At 32.0% G+C, this 18,252-nt stretch overlaps 1 protein-coding gene across 1 annotated transcript; it reads left to right on the top strand.

Annotated features, from left to right (window-relative positions):
• The first annotated feature begins 808 nt into the window (after positions 1-808).
• Positions 809-1,228, top strand: LOC107875095 (non-specific lipid-transfer protein 1). The gene has a single exon (XM_016721727.2). The coding sequence runs from the start codon at positions 809-811 to the stop codon at positions 1,226-1,228; it is 420 nt and encodes a 139-aa protein (XP_016577213.2).
• The last annotated feature ends 17,024 nt before the right edge of the window (positions 1,229-18,252 follow it).

Genomic DNA, 18,252 nt, shown 5'->3' with positions numbered 1-18,252 from the left:
AATAACACTAATATAGCAAAATAACTCTTTAAATAATGCTCTGTGAGAGCGAGTATAAAATACAAATTGAATAAGTAAATTGAAAGAGAAAGAGCAATAAAACTATTAATTAGGGGAGAGTTCAACTTAGGCAAGGCTCCAATTTGCAATGTATACTTGATGAATCATAAAATCAAATGAAGTAGAAAATCTAAATCATAAATTAGGCAATACTCTTATAATTAATGTAGTTAAATGTCCTAATTTAGACAATATTGTTAATTGTGGTGCTACTAATTTAGAACCAAAAAAAAATCAAATAAAATGAAACATCTAGATAAAACAAATATTTAATGACCAATTACAATGTCTACCTATACAACAAAAACAACAACAAACAATGTCTACCTCTAGATATATGCAAATTTAAACTCACTAGTAAAATTCTTTCGAAGTAAATAGCTATATTTAGGCAACACTCTGTATATTATTTTAACCATAAAAATCTGAACAAGTCAAAGCAAATACAATATAAATCAAGACAATCAGATGTAAATTCTAAATGAAATTAAAACTGCCAAGTAAGATAATATACTCTTAAATACGGTATTATCTTAGAATTGCATAGAATAAAAGACTAAAACAAGAATTTAATTTTTCTTTTCAAAATAACACTTGAGAGTAATTGACTGTCTCTTGAATATAAAAAATTAAATGAGAAATCAAAGTTCAGCTTATAAGATGAGGAATGTCTACTATTTAAAATTAAAAGGATAATCTGATATTTAAGCCAAAATTAAAGGGCGTAAATGAGTTTTACCCTATATAAATGCATTCCTTTGCCGAAGCTTATTCAATTCATACAAGAAATCGCTTTTCTCCTACAATGGCTAGTGACCTTAATATGCTAAGCAAAAAATTAATTACTTCTTTGCTCTTCATTTTTTTGGTGTTATCACCACCATCGGCTAGGGCGGTCATAACATGCAACATGATATATAAGGATTTGAAACCGTGTCTTAGATATGTGTTAATTGGTGGAAGTGTTCCTACAAAATGTTGTACTGGAGTTAAATCTCTTGTTGCTAATGCCACCACTACCGCAGATCGCCAGGCGGCATGCTCGTGCGTGAAGAATCTTGCCACATCTGCAACGGATAAACAATTTGATCGTGCTGCTCGTATCCCCGCCCAATGTGGTGCAAATGTTCCTTTCGAGATTAGTCGTGATGCTGATTGCTCAAAGTGAATTGAAGAGAAGTGATTGATATTTGAAAGAAAATGTTACTTAATGGTCAAACATTTCATATATATAAAAATGAAAAAAAAAGTTGTTTTCTTGTTTATGGATTTATTATTTATGCGTAAATTAAGGTTTAATTGAGTGTTGAAGGGATCACCTCAAATTAATAAACTACTAAATAAAATGTCACGATCTGAATCGTGTCCTGGTCGTGACAGACATCCCAAACCAACCAAGGCCTAAGATAACCCCTTGTCCTTATCTCATAAGTAGGATAATAATAACACTAATAATTAAATACGGAAGCTAATCAATAGAATGAAGAAATCTAGTAAACCCAGAGGATTAAGTTTGAAAATCAAAGAATAAATCCACAAAGTAATAATCCAACACTGTCCACAAAACCTCTAATCAAGGAATACCAACCAAGTTGGGACATAACCCCCCACCCCCCGACTATGCCAGGAGAAAAATCAAAAGTATTGAAATAATAATAAGACTAAAGAAAATCAGACCTTCCGAATGATGGAGGGCTCACCACTTCAGCAGTTGTCCAATAGGAATATCGAACCACCTAACGCTGCACAGGGTTACAAGAAAAGCCCTCTGAACCTAAATTATGAAATAATGTAGCGTCCGAAATGATCAGTACGGCGAGTACTGACATGCAATCCAACAAAAGAATAAAATATATGTATTTTCCAAAAACCATTCATACATGTAAAAATCAGTCATAAATTATATATGCAATAATCATAAATGTAATAGAATGCTGGGGAAGGGGGCAAGGAACATGAAAAATGATCGTTTAAAACATTTAGGCCTAAACTATATAGCTTATATCAACCTTCAGGTACCCACAGGTTATATGGGTTCGGCTCTCCCTACAGGAAGGGCCCCAATCCACGTTAGCTGCATGGAAAAAGGAATTAGGCTAAATTCATTGAGATAATAACCTCCAAAAAATGTACCGTGTAAAGAAAACATCGTAGTCATAGACCTCCAACATTGGCAAACGTGGTTTTCAATGTTAGCCCCCCCGAAACTATGCCTTCTCGGCGAAACTACACAATTTCCTCTAAGCCCATTTAAAATAATTTTTCACATACTATTAACTATGGAGCCTTTTATTGAGGCAGTTTCAAATTGATATTGTCATATCAAGAGACTTGTTAGTCATTTCAATTATGCCATATCACATCAATTTAACCTATTAGACTCCAAATTCCATTTGAAAATCTATAACCATAGCCCCCATTGGCGTTTCCAAAATCTTTTTACCTCTTTAATAGTTAATGTTATGCAATTTTTCAATGAACAATATAGATATTCTGAAATCCTTATTTAGAAACCAAATTATGATGTGGGTTGATGTTCATTTCATTATCATCATGCAAAAACTCATAAATATTATGAAACTCGGTTACTAAATTCCTCCCTTATCATATAACACAAATTTAGTTTACATACCACCATTTAAACCATGGAGAATCCATTTAAAATAAGGAAAAATCACTGCAAGTGGATAACAACCAAAACCCCTTAATTCTAATTTAAATAAAACATTTTAAAACACATAAATATCAAGTAATTTAATGCAATAATATAATAATTAAAATAGGGAGTGTCCATATGCCTTAATAACGAAAGAATTTTGGGAAGAACTTGAATTTGGAGTCCTGAGAGTTGAATTTTTGGGAAGAACCTTAATAGCTTTCTATTAAAAATGGACAGGAGAAAGTACGGTGTTAATTCTTGTTAACTGATGAGGAATAAGGGTTAAAAATGTTTAAAGTCATTTAAAAAGGTAAAGAACCAAAAAGCCCTTGCCCCAAACTAAAAAAAAAAAATAAGAAATTGTATTTTATACCCTTGGGCGTGCCACAATGCTATCCCAGCGGCCAAAGGGCGTGCCACGCTCTTATAGCAGCGTGCCCAGAGCGTGGAACAACACAATCATAGACCCTCACTATTAAGGGGCCCCAAATGACTCGAAACGGTTTTTGAAAATTCTGGAACTCTCCCTGATGGTCCCTTTGCTATTCCTTATCATATTTTAAGTCAAAAGTCATTGTTAAACATGAGGGAGAGTCCAAAACTAAAATCATCACAATTTTTGGGGTCTCACATTATTCCCCCATAAGATCATTTATCCTCGAATAAGAGACTAGAATAACCTTGAACATGATAATAGAAAGAACATAGAGGGATTCAAGAACAAATTCATAATAAGTCAAGAGAAGAAGTAAAATTCGCAACTCAAGCACCTTCGTCCAACATTGGAAATAAGATTAGGTATTTAGCTTTCATATCTTCTTGCGATTCTCATCCAGCCTCTTCTACCTTTTGGTTCCTCCAAAGTACCTTCACAGACGCTATTTCCTTAGTTCTCGATTTCTGAATTTGCCTATCCAAGATTTTAATCGGGATTTCCTAATTTGACAATGAATCTTTAATTCCACTATCCACAACGGGAACCACTAAGGAAGGATCACCCACATATTTTTTGAGCATAGACACATAAAAAAACAGGCTGAATTGAGGCAAAGTTTGCCAGTAATTCTAGTTCATAAGCAATATTCCCAACCCTCCTTACAATCTAATATGGACTAATGTAATAGGGACTAAGTTTCCCCTTTTCCCAAATCTCATAATCCTTTTATAGGAGAAACCTTAAAGAACCTCCAATCATCAACCTCTAACTCAAGCTCTCTTCGCCTCATATCTGCATAAGACTTTTGGCAACTCTGAGAAGTTTTAAGTCTTTCTCAAATCATCTTCACTTTTTTCATCGATTGATGTACTACATTAGGCCCGAATAATATCGTCTTACCCACCTCAAACCATGCAATTAGAGATCAACACCTTCTACTATAAACAGCCTTAAAAGGGGCCATTTGAATGCTGGAATGAAAGATATTACCAAACGCGAATTCAATAAGCAGTAAATAATCAACCCAACTTCCTTTAGAGTCAATCACATAGGCCCTTAGCATGTCCTCTAGAGTTTGAGTAGTATTCTCCGCTTGCCCATCCGTTTGAGTGTGGAGAATAGTACTAAGTTTCACCTTAGTACCCAACCCGTTCTGAAAAGAATGCCAATATGAGAAGAAAATTATGTACCTCAGTAAAAAATAATAGATACTGAGGCTCTATTGCAACTGTTATCACCTGAATAAACAACTTCGCATAATCCTCTCCCGAGTAATTAGTCCACATAAGAAAAAAGTGAGTGGACTTGGTCATCCTATCCACAATGATCTAAATGGAATCGTACTGATTTTGAGACTGCGAAATACCCCCAACAAAATCTATATTAATCATTTTCCATTTCAATATGGGTAGAGCTATCTCTTGAGAAGTGTCATTTGGTCTCAAATGCCCAACCTTGACTTGTTGACATATCATGCACTTGGCAACAAAATTTTCCACAACCCTTTTCGTACTATTCCACCAATAAATGTCTTTTAAGTTGTGATACATATTTCTTGAACCCAAATTAACTGTATATTTGGACACATGAGCTTCAGTTAAAATCCTCTCCCGCAACCCATCTACATCAGGAACGCATAACTTCCCTTAGTATCTCAAAATTCCATATCCTTATATTTCGAAAGCCATAACATTCTGCTGACCCACATTATCCTTAATTTCCATAAGTATGGGATCTAGAACCTGCTTCTCCTTAACTTCGGCCCCAAGGGATGACTTAGCTACTTTGTGGACAATCATTCCCCCATCTTCGGAGTCCAAAAATCAAACTCTTAAATTGGACAACCGGTGAATGTCCTTCAGTAATCCTTTTTTCTCTTTCTCAAAATGACAAAAACTCCCCATGACAACATACTAAGAGCATCAGCAACCATATTAGCTTTATCTGGATGGTAGTGCTGACTCATATCATAATCTTTAAGCAATTCAAGACACCGCCTCTACTTAAGGTTTAATTTCTTTTACATGAACACATACTGCAAGCTCTCATGTTCTAAGTAAATATCTATGTTCACCCCATATAAAAAGTGATGCTAAATTTTTAAAGCAAACACCATAGCCTACAACTCTAGATCGTGAGTCGGGTAATTTTTATCACGAACCTTAAGCTACTTGGAAGCATAAACTATAACTTTACTATGCTACACTAAGACATAACCCAATCCCGTACGTGACACATCAATATACACGAAAAAACCCTCAGTACCCTTTGGTAGTGTCAAAATAGGAGGAGAAGTCAATTTATACTTTAACTTTACAAAAATGCACTCACAAGCATCGAACCATAAAAACTTTATATTCTTCTGAGTCAACTTCATAAGAGGAGTATCTATAGACGAGAAACTCGACACAAACCTCAAATAATAACTTTCCAAGCCCAAGAAGCTCCTAAGATCGGTTGGAATTGTGGGTATTGGATATCTCTTAACTGTCTTAATTTTTTTGCAGATCTACCTTAATCCATTTACTAGATACAACATGCCAAAGAAAAGTCACAACACTTAGCCAAAATTTACTCTTAGAAAATTTTGCATACAACTTCTGGTCCTTTAAGGACTGCAACATAATATGGAGGTGATTTTCATAATCCTCCTCACTTTTGGAGTACACCAAGATGTCATTAATGAAAACCATAATGAGAAAATTCTCAAACTATCTGAATACTTGGTTCATAAGGTCCATAAAAGCAATCGGTGCATTAGTTAATTCAAAATACATGACCAAGATCTCATAGTGGTCATAAAGAGTTCAAAAAGCAATCTTAGGAATATTAGGCTCCCTAATCATTAGTTGATGATAACTCGAATGAAGATCTATTTTAAAGAAACACCTAGCACCTTGAAGCTGATCAAAGAGTTCATCAATTCTATGAAAAGGGTACTTATTTTTCATAGTAACCTTATTCAATAGGTGATAGTCTATACACATCTAGAGAAACCCATCTTTCTTTCACATAAAAAGCACAGGAGCACCCTAAGGGGAAACACTAGGATGGATGAAACCCTTATCAAGTAAATCCTTTAATTGATTCTTTAGATCTTCAGCTCTATCGGATCCATCCTATAAGGAGGAATGGAAATAGGTTGAATATTTGGTAGAAGATCAATTCCTAAGTCTATATCCCTATTTGAAAGGATCCATAAATATCATCGGTAAAATTTTTAGGAAACTCATTAACTACAGGAACAGACTTAAGAAGAAAATTTTGGAGTTAGAATCCTTGATCCAAACTAGATGATATAGACACCCTTCGGATTTTAATTTCTGAGCCTTAATATAAGAAATAAACTTTCCTTTGGGTACTAAGGAACTCCCCCCTCCCATTATATCACTGATTCATTTGGGAAGTGAAAAGTGACCTTTTAGGACCTACAATCCAGAGAAGCATAACACGAATGAAGTCAATCCATCCCTAAGATTACATTAAAATCCACTAAAACTATCACTATTAAATCTACTAATGTCTCTATATGAAAGATGGATGCCACACAATCCCTATAGACATTTTTAGCAATAATAGATTCACCCACCTGGGTATAAATTAAAAAAGGATCAGAAATAATTTTTAGACCAAAATCAAAGTGTACAACCATATAAGGAGTAATATAAGATACGGTGGAATTGGTATCATTAAGGGGTGCCTCAGATTTTTTGCGAGTAGAAAGTGTATATAGGCGATTTTGGCTAATACCTATCCCTGAAGTAGTACCTTTAGTAGTAGGAGCTGAAGAAGAAACAACCTGAGCCTTACTAGCCCCAACGCACCCATTGCCGTTCGAAAATTTTGCTGCATATGAGCAGGTTGACCACAATTAAAGCATAAATTCTTTTTATCATCACAATATCCATGATAAATATTTCCATAAAAATGGAAAATAGGGTAAGGTGAGGCTGATTGAGCTCTAATGACCAGATATTTGGTATCATGTTTCCTAGGACCATTGCTAAACTAGAAACACCGGTCACCTGAAGTCTTAGGAGAAGAATAACTAGCTGAGGAATGAGAATTTGTCCAATTCTTCTTCTTAGGCAATTGCCTACCCTCTTTTCCACCGCTCTACTGACTCACACCCTGCTCTGCATATTTAAACTTCTAATCGTGCCTTTTCTCTATTTCTACTTACTTCTTCTTCTCATCTTTCACCTATTGCATATAAACTACTAGCTTTGGTATATCCATATTGCTATTTAGCGTAGCATCCTTACACTCCAATATCAAGTCACGAGTAAGACTTGAAGCAAACTTCTTCATCTTGTACCTTATACTAGACACAAGCTCAGGAGCATAATAGGACAGTTGGGTGAACTTCAGTGCATACTCTTTAACACTCATTTTACCCTACTTCAGATTTAAAAATACTTCAGCCTTGGGTTTTCTCAACTCCTGAGAAAAGAAGTGATAAAGAAAAGAACTCGAAAATACTTCCCACACAGCTAGCTTAGTATATTCACCCCTAAACTCTTCCCACTCCTCATACCACTAATAAGCTAATTCTTTTAACTGATAAGATGCAAACTCAACCCCTCTGAATAACTAGCATGCATAACTCTGAAGATCATTTCTATATCATCAATAAACTCTTAAGGTTCCTCCACAACCTTAGAACCTATAAAGGTTGAGGGATTCAGACTAATAAATTGGCCAACCAGAGTGGACTAAGATAAACTGGTGATAGGACCAACATGATAAGAAAGATGAGACTATGATTCTAAAACATTAGAAAACATATAGATAGACTAATGTAACTTATCATTTGAGATATCTCTTTGAGAGGACTGAGTAACACCAGCTTGAGAAGCCAGAGGAGGACTAGTATAGATCAATGGAATCCCATGTAGAATAGTAAGGGCAGGACTACGAACCTTATTATAATATCTCCAAGTTTAATAAGCTCTATACCCCTCAAAATATAGGCTATTAACTTAGTTTTCCAATGCGACAAGTATCGTCTTAATTTGATATCATGGAAAAAAGCTATGCAAATTTTTCCTTAAGTGTCAGTCAGCTGCTAGTAATGATGATTCTGGTGATGACCTGTTACCAGACATAACGAGTCGTTATGTGGAGTCGTCATCACAATAGTAAGGATCCTCATTTTTAATCCTAATGATAATAACCCCATTCTGTGACTCATCACTAGTTACAATAAGTCGTTAGGAGGGTCTCATTATTACAATAGTGTATTGCCAAAAATCCAGTGTTAGACTATGACTTTATCTAATCACTCATGATCAATTATGACGAGTCATTAGGAGGGCAGTCTTAGTCATAACAAAAAAGACCTAATACCTTAGGATTTCAGGTTACGACTTAGACCATGACTCATGACCAATCGTAATGAGTCGTGAGGTGAGTCATAACAACTAGGAATGGAATTTCCTACACGATTTCATAGGGAATTTTAAGTATTTTTTCACTCTTTTAAATTTCAAACCCACGTCATTTAGGCTATATAAAAGATGGTATATTAAGTCAAAATTCCACCGAGAGAAACAAAAAAAGGGCAAATTTTCTCTTCTCTCCAAGGAAACTAAGGTTCTTCAAGTTCAAACTCATTTCCAAGAAATTCTCCTGCAAGCATGTGGGATTTCATCAATGGGTCCCTTCGCCCATTGAGTCCTAAGAATTTCCTAAATTTAAAAGCACAAACCTTTTCTCCCTTTTACTGGGTTTCTGATCAAATATAAGTTTTATCAACTCTCTCTCTTTGTTTGTTTTGCTTATGAACTATGATAATATGTTTTACCCTATAAGAATTGTGTATTCATATATTTGATAATGCAAGCCTCCATATATTGTTAAATTATTAAAATATTGAGTATTATTTATGACTTTCCCTACCATGGTCAATCTTTAATATTATCTTGATCTGTCGCATTAGTCAAAACTGCTTGCTTGTGAAAACTTGATACCTAGGAACTCATGCATATGTCAGCTAATATTTTATTGAGTAGTTCATATTATACATGTATTGTTATTTCCAAAAAACCATGACTTGAGCATATCAGTTATAAATTTATATTACAGTTATACTTTAGTGTCATTCGATTGGAAGTAATACTTAGCATTGATTGAGCATAGGGATGACGACTCCCCTATCAGTTAGACATGATTCTTTAGTAGAATTCCCTAAGTTCCAAAACTACAGCACCACCGTAGGTTATAAGGGGTCCTCCATCAATAGAGGCATAACATCCTAGTCCTTTGGGACATTAGTTTAGTGGATTCACACTAGCTAGTGTTGGTACCCCTAGAAAGGTATTGACACCCTTCTAACTGGGTTTATAGGTTGGACCTTGGTTTTCTCAGGTTGGGGTATTTTTGTTATTATTAGATCTCACAGTGCTCAGTTTTTTTATACAGATTATGTTCAGTTCAGATTTGCATAACCAAGTTTTTAGTATTCAGTCATTCAGTTATTTAGTTACCCAACACATATTTATACTTGGTCTTGAATTTGATTTTCATGTTCATGCATGCATGTTCAGTATATGTGTATATCAGTTAGCTTTTTATCTCCCATACTCAGTACATTCAAAGTACTGATCGCATAATTCTTGTGCTATATTGTCTCATTATATAGGTTCGGTCGTTTAGTACCCAGACCATGCATAGTTCACTCTAATACCGCTCAATAGCAGTTATGGAGAGTCCTTATCATTCGAGGACTAGTGTCTAGTCAATTATTTTAGTATTTTTATTTATTTCAATTCAATGGAGTTAGTTGGGGGTTTTTCCCATCAACTCCCAATGTTTAGAGGCTTTTAGACAGTCAGACATATTTTCAATTTTGTTAGATATTTTGACATTGTTGGTATTGTTTCCATCACCATGTGTTATTAGACTTTTCAATTTCAGCTTCTGCTAGTATTTTGTTATTTTTCCTCAGTGTTCATATTAGGTACCAGACTATGGGTTAACTTGGGGCCCCTTGTCACTCTAGGAACCGTGTTATGGCTAGGGACTAGTCTCGGATTGTGACACCTATACGGAGTTTGCATTTCATGAGTAGGGAAAACTTTCTCTGCATTTTCCCCAACATGGACGGTGTTTCTGCCTGAGTTCCTACAACCATCAAATAGTTATGAAGGAATTATCTTGAATGTGAGTAAGCCAGCAGTTAGAGAAGATTCATGGTAAATAGACTCTCTAGCATATAACAAAACACTAAGAAGGAAAACATTCCTAAATATCTCATAGCCTCCTCCTTATAAGTGTGGCATTCTGCACATCCATAAAATGGACTCTACTTGACACGGCTTTGTAGACACCCAGTGACCCTAAACAGTGCTATGATACCAAACTTGTCATGACCTGATTTGAGACCCTGACCATGATGGACTTCCCAAACCAACCAAGGCCTGAGATGACCCCCTTAGACTTACCTCATGAGCAAGATAATAATAATAATAATAATAATAATAATAATAATAATAATAATAATAATAATAAAATATGGAAGTTAACCAGCAGAATAAAGAAATCTAGTTAACCCAAAAGATTAAGTTTGAAATTCAAAAAATAAATACAAAAGGTAATAACCCAACACTATCCACAAAGCCTCTAAGTAAGGAATACCATCAAGTTGGGACATGATCTCGACTACGCCAAGAGAAAAATCAAAATTACTAAAATAATAAAAAGACTGAAGGAAACCAGGCCTTCAAAATGATAGAGGGCTTACCATTTCAACAACTATCCAATAGGAATACCAAACCACCTAACATTGTAAAAGATCACAAGAAAAGCCCTCCAAACCTACATCATGAAATGATGAAGAGTTCAGGAATAGTCAGTATACTAGCATGCAACCCGATAAAAGGGATATAATATATCCATTTACCAAAAACCAATCATAAATCACATGTACAATAATCATAAAGGTAATAGAATGATGGGGAAGCGGGCAAGGAACATGAAACATAACTGTTTAACACATTTAGTCCTGAACTATAGCTTATACTGACCTTCATGCACCCATGAGCTATATGGGTCTGGCTCTCTGTGTCAAAAGGCTCTAATCCTTGTTAGATGAATGCACTGAGGAATTAGGAAAAAGTTACCAAGATAATAACCTCTAAAAAATATACTGTGTAAAGCAAACACAAGGGTCGTAGACACCCAATATCGATAATTGTGGTTTTCAGTGTTGGCATAACCGAGACTACACCTTCTCAGTAAAGCTACACAATTCTCTTTAAGCCTAATTAAAATATTTTTTCACATACGATTAACCATGGAGTCTTTTATTAAGGGATTTCCAAATTGGAATCATAATACCAAGATACTTTTAAGTCATTCCAATTGTTCCATACTGTATCTATTTAACCATTTAGACTCCAAATTCCATTTAAAATTCATAGCCATAGCCCCCAAGGACATTTCCAAAACCTTTTTACCAATTAATGTTATGCAATTTTCCAATGATCAGTTTAGACACCTTGAAATCCTTGTTTAGAAACCAAATTATGATATGGATTGAGGTTCATGTCATTACCATCATCATGCAATAATACATAAATATTATGAAATCCTGATTACCAAATTCCACCCTCATCATATAAAAGAAAATTATCTTACAAATGACCATTTAAACCATGGAGAGACTATTTAAAACAAGGGAAAATCACTGCAAGTGTATAAAAATAAAAAACCCTCAACCCTAGTTTGAATCAAACATTCAAAAACACATAAATATTAAGTAATTTGATGGAATAATATAATTATTAAAATAGAGATTGTCCAACATTCCTTAATGAAGGTAGAATTTTGAGAAGAACTTGAATTTGGATCACTGAGAGTTGAGTTCTTGGGAAGAACGTTAATCATTTTCTATTGAGAGTTGAGAAGAGAAATTATGTTGTTTATTCTTGTTAACTGATAGGGAATAAGGATTAAAGAATTTTTAAAGTCATTTAAAAGGATAAAGTGCCAAAAATCCCTCTCTCGAAACTTAAAAAATAAAAAACTGCATTTTGTTCCCTTGAGCTTGGCACACCGTTATTGCGGCAGCCCAAGGGTATACCACACTCTTATCGTGGCATGCCCAAGGTGTGGCATGCTACTATCGTGGACTCTCATTGGTTCAGAATCTCAAAATGACCCCAAATGATTTTTGAAAATTCTGAATCTCTCCCTAATGGTCCCTTTACCACCCCTTATCACTATTTAAGTAAAAACTCATCGTTAAACACGAGGGAGGGTCCAAAAGAAAATCACCAAAATTCTTAGGGTCTCACAGATTGGTTCCTGCAGTGTGCAATGCAGATTAATTGAGACACCAATCCAATGCGGATAGGTGAAATATTAAAAAAATAATAATATTGTGAATCCAAATCAATTTTCCTGCATCATATCGTTTGTTGGTTGAAGCAAGCGATGTATTGAACTATTCATATAAATTTTAATTTGAGTCAACAACAAAATAAAATAATGTAAATAAAGATAAAATATAAAATTTATGAAAAATAAATCTTCATTTAATATATGTTCTTCTATATCAATTATTATAATTATGAGGCCTTATGTGGTTGGATCCAGTCCAGTTATTTTTGGTTCAAAATTTTTCAATAGGCTTGTAATATGTGTCCACTTATTTGGCGAATTTTCAAAGGCCAAGATCTTCACAACATTTTACAATCCATGATAATAGGATTGCTTATCAGTCAGATCGATTGGATAATTATGCTTATTTGTTCGGATTATTAACTATCGACTTTTAAATGTACAAATCCACTAGCTACCCAATAAGAGAGAGGTTGGTTTGATATCATATTAGAAATTGATGGACGGTTACTAGGTTATGTAATAGATAAATCTAAGAGACAATGAAATATCCAGCGGTTATTGGCAGTTCCTTTATTTTTTCATCGACTAAGTTATTTGTATGCTATGATTGATCTATTTATCAATCTTTTAGGCTTCTTGTGTTTTGTTCATATAATTATTTAATAGTTTAAAATATACAATCAAGGTGAGAATTTTCTTCTAGACCTTAAATGTATGTAAAACATTTTTAATTATTGGGTCGACAGAAAATTTAAAACTTTAATATTATTTTAATTTTTATGCTTTATATCAAACTTTGTAAATGACATATTAGGGTTATTTCATTTTTTGTGTTGTCAAGAATAATTTATGTTTTAGTTTAAAAATTAATTTCAGATTTCATTTACGTTTAAGGCTGCTTGACTGCACTTTATAATTAGATGTTACAAGAAGTGGCTTTTATGTTTTGGTTTAAGAATTAAATTCAAATTTCACTTACGTTTTAGGCAGACCAATTGTGCTTTATAAATTAGATGTTACAAGAAGTGACTTGTTATTTTTTAAGCAAAGAAGTAAATAGAACAATAAATAGTTTTATATGCCGGATTTACAAAAGATACTTTATAAATTTAGAGGTAAAAATATAATTATAATAATAAATAATTGGTTGATGGTTTACCGGATAATAAAATTGAATAATCCAGTCCCACGCAAATAAGCTATTAATTATAAAATTTTAATCCATTCTCCAATTAAGATAATAAACTAATTTTTTGGTTGGGTTAACAATTACTATTCGGTTCTGAACAGCCCTGCTTTTTATATTATATGGTGATAAAATTTGAAATTACAAGTTGAAATTTAATAAATTAAAATTTTTGAATAGTAATTGAACATCCATTTGACTTGAATTATTTTTGGACAAATTACATAATACCGCACCTTAACTTACCAATATTAATAAAAATCCTAACCCTTTAAAATAATTGCATAGACCATTTTTTTACTTTTTCTCTCTACACCATCATATACATTACATCTGCTCCAAAATCATAAATCTAATTTACTTTTTCCTCCACAACCAGCTCCCACAAAACCAATATCTACATTTCTTCTTTGTTTCCATCCGCTCACCCACCAAAAAATAATTGAGCTATGACCTCCCTCCCTCCTTCTTACTCTCTTCTCCATCCAACCAGATCCCAACATTATTTTCTATATCTCCTTTGACCAAATAACCACCATTAGATCACTACTCCAAACTGTTGGGTTCGAAATCGAGAGGTCATCATGCGGAAGCTATTAGTTACAAATCACTGTGATGACAATTCAGAAGACACATAAAACAATACTAAAAACTTAATATTATTTTATTATTTCGGCCAATTGGCCTACATATTAAAAACTTAATATTTAAAATATAAAAAATTAATGAGAGAGAAAATCTTCCCCTAACCAAAACTCTTAAACGACTACATTGTGGATGTTAATGTGTTGTAGTATGAGAAGAGAGGGTCTTCTATTTATAAAGTTTCAAAACCTTGTCTCAAACAAATAGGTTTGCAAAATATGAAAAAAATTTATATTTTTCTTTTAGAAAAAGCAAAAGTATTTATGGTTACTTTTATTTTCCTTACAATAAAAAGTAAAATTTAATTTTGGTAAGAAAATTAGGGCAAAAATCCTAATAAATCTTCCCTTTTTGGCTTGATTTTCTTCACTTGATCCTCCTTCTTCACTTTTTTTATCTTTGTTTATCACATAGTCTTCATCACTGCTGTTTGACATGCTTAAAAATGAAGCTTTGGGTTAAAAGTATATAAGCTCTTTTCGGGTTAAAAATATTGAAGTCATTTGTAGTGTTAAAATGAGCTTTATTTTCAAATATGTAACAATAGGATTATTGAAAATATGATTGACAATTGTCTCCATATGTAGTTTTATTGTGACAAAATATCCTTACTATCATCAAATTGATTGCAACTTTAACCTCAACATGCCCTCAATCTGAACCATCAAATCTTTGAACCATTGGCTCTGATACTACTTGTTGGGTTCGAAATCGAGAGGACGTCATGCAGAAGCTATTAGTTACAAACCATTATGGTGACAATTCAGAAGACACATAAAACAATACTAAAAATTAATATTATAATATTATTTCATCCAATTAGCCTACATATTAAAAAACTTAATATTTAAAAAATACAAAAACTAATGAGAGAGAAAATCTCCCCCTAATCAAAACTCTTAAATAACTATATTGTGGATGCTACTGTATTATGGTATGAGAAGAGAGGGTCTTCTATTTATAAAGTTTCAAAACCTTTTGTCAAACAAATAGGTTTGCCAAATATGAAAAAGTTTTACATTTTCCCTTTACAAAAAGTAGAAGTATTTATGGTTACTTTTATTTTCCTTACAAAAAAAGTAAAACTTAATTTAGGTAAGAAAATCAAGACAAAAATCCTAACACAAACAACCAAATGACGATGAACCACCACCAAAACAAAAAACTCCCAAAGCTTCATCTTTTTCCGATGAATGTAAGAGAATTTCGACGATACAGGTGGAGATATGATTACAAATATTTGATTTCTTTGTTTGGAGAATTCTATGAAATCTATGTATCTGATCAAATTTTATATTCTTGGTACATAGACTAATGTATAAACAAATGGCATTATGGTATATAAGAATGATGTATATTATTGAAGATATCACAATGATTATGTATTGTAAAGCTTTTTTGTATTATAATATATAAGACTCTGTATCATAATGAGATTTATGTTATTGATACATAAGAATTTGATTGATTAGTTATATATCGAAAAGTAATGTATCCAACACAATGGGATGTATCCGGATGCTTTAAAATCAAAATTTTATATAATTTAAAAAAGAGTGAGAATAGATAGTAATTAGCTACTAAAGGGTTAGGATTTATGAAAGTAGCCATTTTCTTTTGAAGTTTTATGAGTAGAAGTCCCACGAATCCAAAAAGAAAATTTAAAAATATTTAAAGATCATATTTTTAAAATTTAATCAAATTATGTGACCAAAAATATATGATAATTTTCAAGAAATACTCTCAAAATTTATGGCCAAATTCTAACTTTATACTCTCCGAACCCAATTAGTTATCTACTCCACCGTTATTTTTTAGTTCTCTTTGTTGGATTACACAATAATTAGGGAAAATTACCCGGATTAATTACTATTGGGCTTTTATTATCACTTAAAGCCTAATTTTCAATTAATTATAATGCATAGCCCCCTCTTGCCTATTAATTATTCCTAATTACAATTCATAGCATTTCTCAAGTATTTTCTCTCTTTTTCTAATTTCTATTATTCTCTTCTTTTTTTTCCTTTTCCAGTTCTTCAGTCTTTCTTTTCCCTTTTTGTTGCTTTCTCTATATTTTTTCTCTTTTTTTTTTCTTTTTATTCATTTTTTTCTTTTTCTTTTTTTTCTTTTTCCTTTTTTTTTCCTTTTTATTTTTCTCCTTTCTTCTTCTTCTTCTTTTTTTGTATTTTTTCTCCTTCATTTTTTTCTCATTCTTTTTCTCTCATTTTTCTCCTTCTTTTTTTTTTGCTTTTCAATTTCTCTCCTTATTTTCATTTGTGCGAACTAGCAAACACCAATACAAGTGCGAACTATAAAATACAAATACAAATGCGAACTATAACATACAAATACAAGTGTGAACTATAAAATACAAATTCAAATGTGAACTATAACATACAAATGCAAGTGTGAACTATAAAATATAAATACAAATGCGAACTATAACATATAAATACAAGTGTAAACTATCATTTGTATTTTTTAATTATTGAAAAGGAACGATTGATTTTCTTTCTACGAATACTTGTTTATATTTATTTATACTACTTGTATTTATTTATACAAATAACTACAACACAAATTTTTATACAAATACAATATATACAAATACATATTATATTTGTATTTTGTAAAATCATTTGTTTGTCAATGTATTTGTATCAAGTGATATTTGTTTATTTACAAATATGAATGATAATTTTGATATACAAATACAAAACGGTACATTTGTATCAAATGATACATTATATATTTATATATTTTAGAATTAAAAAAATATAATTCATGCACTTACTTGTTTTTATACAAATAAAAATGATAAATTGTACATAGTCACGACTAAATACAATATGCAATCAACTTACAAATACAAATACAAAATAATTTCTTAAAAAGAAAAAGTTAATGAAGAAAATAGAATACAAATACAGGTATAATCGAAATATAATCTAAATATACAAATGCAATAAAACCGTAATATAAATATAATCCAATATAATATGCAATCAATTATAAAATACAAATACAAAATTGTTCTTTAAAATACAAGTGTGAATTATATAAAATATAAATGATGGCGCAAACTAACAAATACAAATACAAGTGCGAACTTTAAAATACAAATACAGTTGTATTAATAAATACAAAAATATAAATGGCGGTGTGACTATAAATACGATAAATAATTATGGTATTTACGTTAACATCCGTAACTTGTGCTCGACTAGTCATATTTTTCAAAAATACAAAAAATATAAAATAGAACAAAAAAATAATAAAGAAAATAAGTACAAAAAAGAAAATAAAAAAAAATCAAAGAAAAAAAGAAAAGAAGAAAGAGAAATAGAAGTTGGAGATTAAAGAGAGAAAAAAAACAAAAAGAAAGAAACGAAAAAAAATAAAAGAGGGAAAAAATAGAAAAAAGAAGAAGAAAAAATGGAAAAAACACAAAAAATAAAAAAAATATAAAAAAAGATAATGGTAGTAATAGACAGGAAAACATTCAGTTCAACGAGATAAGCTTGATTGGAATTTTTTTTTTTAAATATTAAATTTCATTTTTTGCGCGACTAAATAGGGACTGTATTCGTATTTTATATGAATACATACTATCTGTAAAATCGAATACAGCGGGCATAAATCAAATACATCGGCTATAAATGGTAATTATGTAAAATGTGGCTATGGAAGGTGAATTTTCTAGCAAAATGCTGCTATTTATGAAAGATTCCCAAAAAATTAAAGTCACCATACTTACGATTATAGATTTTTGGTGATTGTCTTTCATTTTTCCCTTATTTGAAAATTGAGAAATTTATATTATGCTGACATACTTTCAGAAATCAGGTGATGAAAAAGTTGTTGCAGAATTGAAAGAAGAATTAAAATTAAGACTGTAAGATTCAAAAATGAAATATT

This window comes from Capsicum annuum, chromosome 6 (genome assembly GCF_002878395.1).
Source record: "Capsicum annuum cultivar UCD-10X-F1 chromosome 6, UCD10Xv1.1, whole genome shotgun sequence".
NCBI lineage: Eukaryota > Viridiplantae > Streptophyta > Magnoliopsida > Solanales > Solanaceae > Capsicum > Capsicum annuum.
This window is presented reverse-complemented; position numbering and strand designations above follow the sequence as displayed.